This window comes from Hibiscus syriacus, unplaced genomic scaffold (assembly GCF_006381635.1).
Source record: "Hibiscus syriacus cultivar Baekdansim isolate YM2019G1 unplaced genomic scaffold, ASM638163v2 tig00000002_pilon, whole genome shotgun sequence".
In the NCBI taxonomy this organism is placed as follows: Eukaryota; Viridiplantae; Streptophyta; class Magnoliopsida; order Malvales; family Malvaceae; genus Hibiscus; species Hibiscus syriacus.
This window is the reverse complement of record NW_024061752.1, coordinates 464,742-477,542: the sequence shown is the minus strand read 5'-3', so window position 1 is coordinate 477,542 and position 12,801 is coordinate 464,742. Positions and strand designations below refer to the sequence as shown.

The 12,801-nt window shown below is 36.3% G+C and overlaps 1 protein-coding gene across 1 annotated transcript; it reads left to right on the top strand.

The window, feature by feature from the left end:
- Window positions 1–6,082: 6,082 nt before the first annotated feature.
- Window positions 6,083–8,506, top strand: LOC120137907. Its single transcript, XM_039153772.1, has 6 exons — window positions 6,083–6,103; window positions 6,656–6,729; window positions 7,569–7,634; window positions 7,988–8,129; window positions 8,229–8,313; window positions 8,408–8,506. Coding segments are annotated over exons 1-6 (390 nt in total). The 3' UTR covers window positions 8,410–8,506.
- The last annotated feature ends 4,295 nt before the right edge of the window (window positions 8,507–12,801 follow it).

The following is a 12,801-nucleotide window of genomic DNA, read 5'->3' as shown; positions in this document are numbered from 1 at the left end:
ATTATTTATTTTAGTTTGAATGGGTGTCATATTCTACTGCTGATGTGAGGGCGGGGATCCCGCCTGAGTTGAGGGGTCCATCAGATGTTTGGATGACGATGGTCCCTCTGATCTGTTATGCGACCGTCGAGTGGCACTCCACTGATCGCGTGCTCCGGCAGTTTGGTTGTTTTCAACTAATTACGGATGCACAGCGCAATATGGACGAGTTGCATAGCTTAGATAGACGCGACAAGACAGATACAGATTGGCTGGTGAGGCATCATGAGTGGGTCGTGTTGTGGGAGGATCGACATCGGCGTCTTCCCCGTAGAGAGCCCATTTTTACTGACTTCTTGATGTATGCTGAGGGTTATTATGAGTGGTTCAACAGTAACGGGAAACCGTTTCTGCTTCCCGAGGATGCACGAGGGTAGACCTTTCCGCGACGTCGATAGAGACGTGATCCGACACAGCACCATCATCCCCCGACTCGTGAACAGAGAGTATGTGCTTCCGGTTCATCCTCAGCTGCACCAGCAGGACCTTCACAACAGCCACCGCAGCCATATATGATGCCACATCCATATATGATGCTGTCATCGCCTTTTCATTACCAGATGCTGCCATCGCCTTTTTATTACCAGATGTCGCCGTCGCCTTCACCTGATTTTATGACCCCGTCGCCGCCACCGTCACAAATAACCCCTCCTGGAGGCTATTATAGGTCTATGTTTGCATATTCGACTTAGGGTTCATATGCTAGATATTTGGCGGGTTCAACCTCATCACCCATGGCCGCAACACAGACACCTCCTGTACAGTTTTCACACTCAGCGATGTCTGGGTTTTCCCAGTTTTCGCAGGCCGGTGGGATAGTCAGTCATACACCTCCAGAGTCCTTATTCTATGGAGGTGTTTCATCGTCATCAGCTCCTCATCAACCTAATGTATCTGCTCAGGACGATGACGACGACGACGATGGTGATAATGATGACAACGAGGAGTCAGAACTAGTGATACGAAGAAATCCTCCTCGAGACCGACAGCCGCCGCCCTGCGGAACACATTCGCGTCGCAGGCATCGATAGATTTTTTTATTATATTTGTATTTACTTTATTTTGTTAAATTGTAATTTTTTATTGTTTCTCATTTAATACTTAATTTATTTTTGTTAAATTTGTTGGACTTTTTTTTAATGTATTTTAGTTAATTTTGTTTATTACCATTTAATATCAGTTATTGTAATTTGGTTATCATTTACCATTTAATACTTATTGTAAGTTTGTTGTATTTAAAATTATATTCAAATACCAATTTGGTTATCATTAACTTGAACTAAATGCAAATTAAAGTACAAGAATTATTATTTGATAAATAAATACATAATTTCCTCATAAATTGTTACTTGGTGATAACATAAGTGGACATGTTTTTCTCGTGTGTCCTGGGTTTCTACAATGCCCACATCTTTTGTATTGTCTAGATATTTCTCGAATATCCATATCGCAATGAATTCGATTGGATTTTGGACGACCACACTCCCTCAAAAAACTCGGATTTGGTACAATCGAAAGCCAATTTTGAACCTCATCAGGGTCTTTTTCATTACCTATGGGGGGAAACTCAAATTCACGTACCTTAAAAACTTCATATAGTAGGTATACGAGATCCACAAAATGATTATAGTATTGACGTGTGTGCGAGCAAGCTGGTATCACATGAGAGCATGTATACGTCAGAGCTTGAAAAAACCCGCAGTCGCACGTTTTGTCCCTTAGATTTACTCTTAACGACACATCTTCAATCCCTTGAAGAGGTCGCGGCAACTCTGTGACACGAAACATTTCATACCTTTTAGAGAAGCTTGTTATAGACATTCAATTTGATGCATCAATTTTTTCTGTAGATCTGCAACTAATCTAGGGTGATAGACATGACCGCCTTGCATCCAGGTCTGAGCATGTTCCCCGAGCTTCGCCAAAAGCGCCCCCAAACAAAAATATGTAGTTTTTACCAAAGCCGCTACAGGTAAGTGACGTGCATCCTTTAAGGTTGAATTGATTGCCTCAGCCATGTTGGTCGTCATGTGTCCATATCGATATCCACCATCATATGCGTTCGTCCACATTTCTTTATCGATGAGGCTGATGTAATCGTATCCTTCCTCGTTCTTCGCCCGCAAATCTTGAAGCATTGATTCAAACGTTCGAGGAAGTAGTTCGTAACCTGATCAAAAAATGTATAACTTACTAACTTGCTTTCTTTGCAAAATTAAAATGATCAAAAAAATGTATAAATTACTAACTTGCTTTCACTTACCCATGCGCACAATTAATTGACGCTCATCATTCTTCTTGTACCTTCCATGATAGTTCGCAGCAATGTGTCGGAGACAATACCTATGTTGGACAAAGGGTGGTTGCCACATTGGACCCAAAGACTCCATTGCTGCTTTGATCCCAGCTCCGCGATCTGAAATGACACAGATGTTTTCCCTCGTGATAACATGTGCACGTAAATTTCGGAGGAAAAAAGCCCAAGAATCTGTATCTTCTCATTCGACAAGAGAAAAAACAACTGGAAGAATGTTGCGATTGCCATATTGGACAACTGCCAATAATAAAACTTGCTTGTATTTTCCATACAAGAAAGTCCCGTCGATCTGGACCACAGGCTTGCAGTATTTGGCAGCATTAACGCACTGTGGGTAACTCCAAAAAACCCGGTAGAATTGGCTTCGATCGCGAAGAACTCGATCATTATGGTATGCATAGGAGGTTTTGAAGTCCACAATTATCCTAGGATTCAACGTCTGCACCAGCCTAAACCAACCTGTAAGTTCGTTGTAAGATGCATCTCATTCGCCATGAAGTTTGATAATGGCATTTTGTTTTGCCAACCAAGCTTTTTTATAGGAGACATTGTACCCATATTGCGATTGCATAGCTGAAATCAACACTGCAACAGATATATGAGAGCTTGCTTTTACCATTGGCATGATGGTTTGGCATATCATTTCAGAGTCCAAATTGGGATGATCTTGGTTGACCCCTCCAGCACAACATGTGTGAGGACCATTGTATACTGTTAGTTCCCATATGTTGTTTTTTCTCTTCATTTTTGATACGCGGACCATCCAATTGCATTCGTTTTCGCGTCAGGCACAGTAGCATACATATTTTTCGGTCGTCGATCGGTTGACTCTGGACTGAACAGAATTACGAATATTGTAATTTTTTATAGCCATCATTGCTTCTTCTTTGCTTGAAAACTCCATGTCTAAAGATAACTCACCATTATTTATTGATGAGTAATATCCATAATCACCGAAATGAGGTATATCCGTAAATTCTGGCCCGTACATTACACCATAATCAGCTTCATACATGTGTGCAGGAGGGTCAGTTTGTGTCACATTTCCTGGAACTTCATCTACATCATCATCATCGGAGTTGAATTGCGGTGATTCTGGGTGAATGAATAGTACAGTCTCAGCACCATCCGCACCAGGCTCACGAAGCGGTTCTTCTGGTGGAGATGATGGTTCCTCCATGCGCTCCACATTTAGGTCGAATAACCTACTACTTGCATGTATTCCCCTTCAACTAGAAGGCATATCGACATTAAGATCGAAAAAGCTCGCAGTCGAATGCCTCCCCCTGGAGCTTGAAGCCATCGTGTCAAATGGAAAATGCACAGATTGTTGCGTCGATGACATCTCCATATTAAGGTCAAAGAAATTTGCAGATGATTGTCTTCCCCTTGAACTGGACGCGGTGTTGCCATACGGATTGTTCGTAGACCCACCTCAGTACATATCGTAAGGAGTTACGGATGAATGTCTCCCCATTATGGCATTAAAATCATTACACATTATTGTAGTCGGTCTGTCAACTTGATCAACTTGTTCAACCAGCCCATAGTGGGAGTTTAATGATTGACCCCGAACAATACGCACTTGAACAAAATGTGCATACATCTCAATCGCGGCGTCTGAATAATTACTTTGAGCTTCAACCATCATTTGAACATCATCATTGTTCGAAAGTTCGAACGCTGTATAAGTTAATGACAACAATGATGTTGGAAATATGTACTGCAACGACGACATTCTTCTACTACTTCCAACATGAATCTTCCTTGAAATCTTCGTTATCAGCTCCTCAAGAGTTATGTTTCTCTTGAATGATATTTTAACACGCTCATTTGATAAGAAAACAACGCCGGTTTCATCATCTCGAATTTTACCATCATAATAAACAATAGCTGAAAGTCGTGTCATTCTTTGAGTTTAAAAGTGCGACAATATTATATCTGCAAAAAAAATAACTGAAACAAAACTGATTAAATAAATTATATATGAACGAAAATATAACACAATAATTTTTTTACACATCAACGTAAATAATTTAAATAATATAATTTTATATTATTACCTGCAACACAAAACTATTTCGATGTATGCTCCCGCTTTTCAATTTTACAAACATAAAAATTAATTGAAAATAATTAGTATAATATTTTTTCAAATAATGATAATAAACAATAAGTAAAATTAAAAAATTATAACAAAATTATCTTATAACGAAAAATCACACGAACTTCTAAATCAAATATGAGAAGATTACCAAAATTATTACTCGTTGACGGAATTGTTGTATTAATTTATAAGTTGAGAGGAGAGATGCGACGAGATGTGAGAAACTTAACCGGCGGAGGAGTGTATTTATAATCATATAAGACGCAGTACCTGCACCGCGCTATATGTAATTTTTCAGAAAAAAGATATAGCGCGGACCAGGGACCGCATTAAATATAATTACCCCTACGTGGCGTATAGCGCGGCCTCTGATCCGCGCTATACCCCTACGTGGCGTATAGCGCGGATCAGGGGGCGCACTATACCCCACGTGGCGCCAAATCAACATATAACGTGGTTCAGGGGCACGCTTTACTGCTACGGGTGTTAGATCGAAAAATATAATCTGACCGGTGTTAGATCGATAAATATACCGATCACCGATGATTTTTTGAGAAAAACACCTCATATTAATTCTTCACTCACATACACTCATATAATAAATAAATTACTAACAAATATATTTGACATTTGAAAAACAATAATTAACCGTAAAAAAGCATCTCAATAATATGTCGGTTAAAATATCTGATTCTGACGAATCCCGACCCAACTCGACCTATAGGGACGATTTCATTTTTTGGAAATTTTGAGGATCGGGCGGGGCGAGTTATATACTAAGTAAGTTCGGGGCAGGATAAGACAGGGTTTAAGGTAAAAAATCACCTACACGGCCTACTATAAAATATATAATATATTTAAGATTTTAAATATTTTTATTTTTATAATGTTAAAAAATATATTATTTAAATTATATAAAATATTGATATATTCGATTCAGATCGAGGTTGTAATCTAAAAATTAAAATTGAGAAAAAAGTTAAAAATTATTGAGACAGGAAATAATTAGATATTAATAAAAAATATTTTCGAATTGAGGTTGGGATGGTCAAAAATCCGGCTCGTGGCTCAATAGAATTTAGTTTCGATGATACAATGATTTTTTCAGATAAAATAACCTTTAAATAAAATGGGAGCTTCCATAGGAGCCTATCATATCTAACAGCTCATATTCAACCAACGGCTATCATATCTAACGGCTCAATTTCAACTAACGCTATCATATCTAACGGGGATCTCTTGCTGCTTCGTTATTTTTGAATTCCCCCCCCCCGGTATGTTGCATTTATTAATGTCACGGTGTTTCTTTTTATTCACCGCCTTTTCTTTCTTTCTTATCTTCGAGGAACAATTTCAAGTCCAAAAAAACGCTCTTTTGCCTTGCCTTAATCCATCTATTCCTATCCCCAAATCAATTCTCTTTCCAAAATTATACCCAAAAAGCCTTCCCACTTTCTCTCTACTTCAACTCTTCCCATTTCCATTGGATCGATTGCTTCGTCACCATCTTCTTCTCTCGTTAGGGTTTTGTTTCTTTTCTTTCGGGGTGCTGTTTTCCTTCAACGAAAGGGAATCTTTTGCTGCTTCGTTATTTTTAATTTTTTTTCTCGGTATGGACAATGAAGTTTGCGATAATAGTGGTATGTTGCATTCGTTAATGTCGTATTATTGTATTGAACAATGCCTGGTGTTTTTGGGTTTCTTTTTCTTCACCCCCTTTCTTTCTTTCATTTTTTGATTCGAATTGGAATATTGGGTAATGGGTGCATTTTTTTGGGGTTGGGGTAAAATGAGGAAGGAGGGTTTAGGGTTTAATTGGGGTCATTGGCTATTTGTTCAATGTTATCAGGGAAATGATTTCTCACGCTTTTCCTTTCAGGGGTTTGTTTGTTTTCATCTTTTAGGTTTTATTTCCAAGCGTTTCTTTGAATTTTAATCGTGATTCAGAGAGAGAGAGAGAGAGAGAGAGAGAAATCTATTATATTAAAACATTACAAATTTTCTCTGTTTGAAAGAAAAGTTCATTTTCTTTCACTCTTCATTGTTCAATTACTTTTTCATAATGCGCTAGATATTTAGTTGGTTGATACAATGGATTTTTCCATAACATGCTATATATATATTCTCTTCTGTGTTGCCCATGGTTTTAGTCATTGTTTTTGTCTCTTGTTGTTCTTTATTTTTGTTTTCAGGGACTGGTCTTTCTAAAAAGGATTGTGGTGAGTTACGGGAAAGATGCTTTTCTCTTCTTTTGGAGCTGCTACAGGTAATGCTATGTCCCTGAGAAAATAATTGCTATGTCCGTGCTGGTGACATGAGGTCTGTGTTTTTTTGGATAAGTTGAGGTAGCTACACTAATCAATTTTTGACTTTTGAATTTGTCTATCCTCTTTTAATTAGTCAAAGAATTCTATAATTGTGATAAAGGGGTTCATTGAAATATCATGGAAGAAGTGATTCAGTTTTTTTAAACACATCACAAGGTAATGTCAGGTCTATTGATCTACAATCTGCATCTTCTTCTTCATCCTTTTTTTCACCTTGGTTTTCTCCACCATGCAGCTGTATGTGTTTTTGTTTTATAGTTCTTAACATCCTAAGTTGTGAAAAACAACATGGTCTAGTTTGTTTTAGGTTGATCAGTATTTATTTATACATATTAGCAGATGATAAGTTGTCCATTTCGACAAAGCAACTCATTGAAATGCTGGTTTACGGAGTTTACTCTTTTGGTGGACAGAGATTATTGTTCCTCTTCCTATAATATGTTTTCAGCTCGTTGAAAATGATAACTGGCTTTAGCTTTTTGTCTGCTTTGTGCTTATGCTTGCTTTGGCACTTGTCCGTATTTACCTAGTTAAATAGCAGCTTCAGTAGTCTAATGTCAAATTTCTGATCTATATACCTTTTTTCGATTACATCCACCTTTCATTCAATATGAATCTTGTCTTTTGGGGTTTCTGGAGCTGTTAAAATCGTTGCCGCTGATTATTTGGTTGATCTACTTTAAAAATAAAATTTGGGTTTGAAGGGGCCGTTTTTTTGCTAGTTAATATGTATTTGTGTATGTTTCATCATTGCTATGCATTGTATTGTTTGATGCAGGACAAGTACAAAGTATATAATCTTTGCTCTGAGAGGCTGTATGTTGCTTCATTGTTTGAAGGAAAGGTATGTTCTGGTTTGTTGGGGTAACTCACTATATGTTTCGACTTCCATTTGGTTGGACCTGTGGAGCAAATCAGAAAAATTAGCCACTAATTTCATCTTAAACTATTAGGCAATTGAATCCATTAAGAGTTGATGGGCAAGAGTGTTTCACTCAATGATGAAAATCAATTTTTGGCAGAAGATAATTATTAAGAAGAGTCAGTTCCACCTAATCTTTGACAAATCTTTATGAACATTTGTTTTCCTACTCGTTAATGCATAACAGCAAATGCAGCCTGTTAGAACTTACTGTGAGATGACCTATGTGAAATGAAATTATACATCTTATAGTTGATATCCATCTTTTTCTTCAGGTGGCTAGTTTCTCATTTGATATCCTTTTGTCAAAGTGCTTACTCCAGGCTGAAGGAGGATATTGAGAATGTTGTGGTTGTGCACTGTAAAGCTGAGATGGTAAGGACAGGGTTGATGATCTCTAACCTTCTATACTTGAAGGTTCGACCCAATGAACATGTTCTTGAAGAAATACGAGTGAATTTAATATAGCTACACATCATTGTTGGTTTTTTTCTTTAACTAGTTATCTCTTTGTAGTTCTTCCCCACTGCTGAAGAGAATGGACTACTACAACTAGAAAAGACGTGTGGATCGGAAGGAGCTTGTTTTGCCAAATCAAATTGTGAGCAATTGATTTCTAGTGATTTTTCAGGTTGGTTTTTGGGAGCTACTTATATCATATCTGATTGTCATATATTTTGGTTTATGATCTCTAGAGATACGTCAAGTACTTTGAAGCACCTTAACATACATCAATGGTAAAGATCAGTCTGGGCGCATGTATTCTTCTGGCAAGATGGCCTGTGATAGTGGGAACCACGGTATTCTATTTTTTTAAAGTTTTTTTTTAATTTTTTATTCTAATGCCTATTTATAATCATACCCTGGATTGATAGAAGTTGTGAGTACCTACCATTTATTCACTTTTAGAGTATATGTGCTTATTTTTTGTTTCATTTTGCTGTCAACAAGGCTAGTAACACGGAAGTAATAATTATCTTGGATAAAATTCTATTTTGTAGAAGTATTCGGTATCTTGGACAAAATATTTGTTCATTAGTTTTCCCAGGCGATGATGTATTAAGATCTGTTGAATCAGCATCTGTTGATGTTAGCGGGATTATTAAAGTGGGTTAAATTCTATATCAATTTATTTAGACAAGTGGTCTGATTTTATTAGATATGCCTCTTGGAATGGAAATATATATGATTTTTTTGTGTGGAAATATATGGTTTATGCATCAGCTGTTGCTCCGGTTTGAAGTTCAAATCCTTCTTATTTATTATCATGCATCAAACTAAGCAAGAAATATTCTACATACCTCCCCTTCCACATTCCCTTCAATTTTGGCTCTCTTTTATTTTTCTTTTTTGATTGGAGTAGCAAAAATATTGTTTATACCTTTTTTAAACCTGAGAAATTTACTATGTTTCAAAAATTAATTATATATGTATTTATAAACGTGTATATATGTAAAATCTAGGTAAAATTTTCAGAGAAGGTTCTTCTACATCTTATAGTATTCATTGGAGCATGCTTATGATGTGTGGATGTCATATTGCTTACAAAGAAAATAATTCATGGGGATTTTCTCTTATTCCGTGAGTGGCTTTTAAAATTTTCACATTTCATGGTCCGGGTAAGCTTTTCTATGTTTAAGTCATTGGCTTTTTGCTCAGAACTTTAAGCATTTTTCTTTCTTTTATGAAATTTTCTGGTTTTTTAACATTGTTTGTTTGTTTCTAAAATATTTAGGCAACGATCGTGTTCTCTTTGAGGTGTATTAATTTTCAACACATATTATGCGGTACAGTCCTCTGTATATAGTGGATTATAAAAACTATGTTGGAATCCCTCATTTGCAAAAGACATTCTCTTCAATGGAGGTACTTTGTTTTTCCTTTTAGAGATATCTTCCAATTTATCAAGTTCTTCTATATAATTTATTGGATTGTTGATCTTGCTCATCTTTAAGTATTTAATGGTGTATTTCCAATTCATGTGCCAACATGCTTATATTTTGTTTATGTTTGTTCTGTGGACACCCTATGATAAGATAGTATGCCATCTTGTCCTGATAAAAAAAGGATAGTTAAATGAAGAAGGCATTATGGATGCTTTTATGGTACAATGCCATATCCATCTAAATAGTCGGACGAAAGATGCAACATATTATTGAATATTGAATTATTTCATTCAAAATGTTGATATGCCAAAACCATTTCAGATAATTGAAATCTTGTTGCAATTTCTTTTTTATTTTATTTTATTTTATATATTTGCCTCCATTGTCTTCACTTCTGTGTGGTCAATTATTGTCCTTCACAAGTATCATTGGTGCATGTCTGTACAAGTGTTAATGGATATGAATTTTGCATATATTATTGAAAAGCAGTATTTAAGCCATTTAGTTTTAGTTTCCAAGTTGCCGTTTAAAAATTGTCTGAACATAGTAGTCAATGATATTGTGAAAACAATCTTTAAGTAGCCTTTTCCTATTCTATATCAAATCATCTTTTCGTATGTGGAATGCATCTTGCAATTACATAATGCTGATCTGTCACAGTAGTTTGTTCCATTCTTATTCTTGTTCTTGAAAAAGAAAGAAAGAAGATGCAACTACAAGCTATAAGGCTTTGTCTTGTTCCTGTTGAGGTAATATTATAACTTGCTTATGTTGCTCTTTGCGTATTTCATGAATAGAACTGATCACTTAACATAGGCATTAACAATTTTAGGTACTTGGTAATGATTTTTCAGCGAACCAACTCTAATTAATTATTTATCCTTTTTGGCAGGTTTTAGAATATCTTAAAGAAAGCTCTGTTTTATTTTTGGATATCATGTTCTGTATATCCATTAACTATACCCGAATAAAACAAGCATCTATGAAAAACAGGTATGATTTCAAGTATTTAGGTTGTACCACTGGTTACATTTTACACTAGTTTGATATTCATGAGGCGCCTCTCTACCATTAGCCATCTGTTGGAAGTATGATTGTTCAAAAATTGCTTGGTAGCACCAAGAATGCATCTGAATATAAATAGGATACTTGGGTATATTATGTACTCTTAACGTCTTATCTTTTCCATTTGGTGAATTGAGATTTTCTTGAGTTTCACGGAAACTAATTTAAGTCTGAACTCTGACATTTTCATGGAATCCGATTTTATGGTATTAGTTTTTATTTTTTTTAAAAGTTCGCATTACTTTTGATGAAATGCATACTTAGCCTATGTTCTGAAAATAATAATTCTCTTCTTTGCGTGATGATTGCATGTGCAGTTGTACAGAGATCCTAATAACTGATGTATCTCCACCTTATATTGGCATGCTCGTCTTAAAATTACCTAGTTTGAATAACGTGCATCTATTTGACACGCCTGCTTCAACAAGGCCCTCTTGACTTTTGCATCTCATTAGCAGCTGTCCATATTATAGCCATCCAGAAACTTCCATGCCAAATCGTTTTGTTTTTTTATTTTTTGTATTTCAGTACAAAATGTGTCTTGTTTTCCCTTTTTTTTTCTATATTAAATAAACTGTTACTATTATTTTTCATGTTTGCTCGGTTGTCAAAGAGAAGCATGCAGGGCTTTTGGGATCATATGGTGTTCAAATCAATCACTTCCATAATGAATTCTGGTTTGCTAAAGCAGCTTGACTTTGATGATTTGCTTTTGCTGTCGGCTGATATGGATCCTTCTACATGTCATGATAAATTATTAAGTTGCTGGAAAGATCAGCAAAATAATTCTTGCTGAAATGCATCATTATTTAGAGCAATCTTCTATGCTTATGGATGGCCATATCTTCGTCTAGGTTTATTCAAGGTATTTTTACTCTTGAAGACTGCTTGAGATGACATATGGAAGTTCTCTATGCTTCAATGAAAAAAAGAAAAAGAGAAAAAAAAATAAAGAAAGTACAAGCTTGTTTGTTTTTTTTGTTGATAAAATAAGGCCTTATTAAAAACCCCCTTCTTATCCTACATGTTACAAACATAACATGAAGGACATTGGAAGGAGGAAAAGAGTGCCTCTAACTTTTTTTAATTAGAATAATAATACACCTCCACACCTCAACAACTAACAACTTCTTACAAAACAGAAAACCATAAATCTGAAAACATAACACACCCTGATACTCCCTAAATAAGAACAACCAAGGCATAACACCTTAACCATTACACAAACCTAAAAATCAGCCTATACCAGCTTTAGCTAATTCATCCGCTTCCCAATTTGCTGCTCTCGAGATGAGCCTTGTGATAATACCCTTCCTCTCCACAGTAGAAGCTATATCCCTTACCAAGGATTGAAACAAAGTAGTACTAAGGTTCGGATTATTAATCCACTTCAGAGCATTGGAAGAATCCGATTCCAAAATGATCCTCTGATTTGAAAAGAAATCAGCTTCAACTTCCTCAATAAGAATCAACCCTCTATTGATCGCCAAAAGCTCTGCGAGTAAGGGAGGACCTCCCCCTACCTTCTTTGAAAATGACCCAAGCATCAACCCACTGCCATCCCTAATCAAGCCTCCTATTCCACCCTTATCCCAACCTTTGACCATTGCACCATCTACATTTACTTTTATGAACCCTTCCGGAGGAGGACTCCACCTAGAAGAAGGAAGATTGACATGTTGATCTGCTAGTTTTAAATCCCCCATCAAGGAATCGAAATGAAAATGAACATCCTTAACTGATGTTTCAAACCAAGAAACAGTTCTGAAACGTGAAATGAAGAACAACAATGCTGAATCTACCTTCCCATTATGAAAAATCACCTCATTCCTACATTTCCAAACAGACCACAACACTGCTCTTGAAATAAACTTCCATATATGAGATCGCGGCACTAGGTCATCCCAGGCAATTAAGAAATTCATCAACGAACCAGGAACCACAAAGAAAACATTCCATAACTTTAAAAACTTAGCCCACAAAACCCATACCACTTCACAGTGAAAAACAAACGAGAGACCGACTCATTGTACTTCTTGCACATAGGGCAGACAGAGTCTTCAACCCCAGTAACTCCTCTCTTCAGCAGTTCCTCTTTCATCGCAACTCTATGATGAGCAAGTTGCCAAACAAAAGAT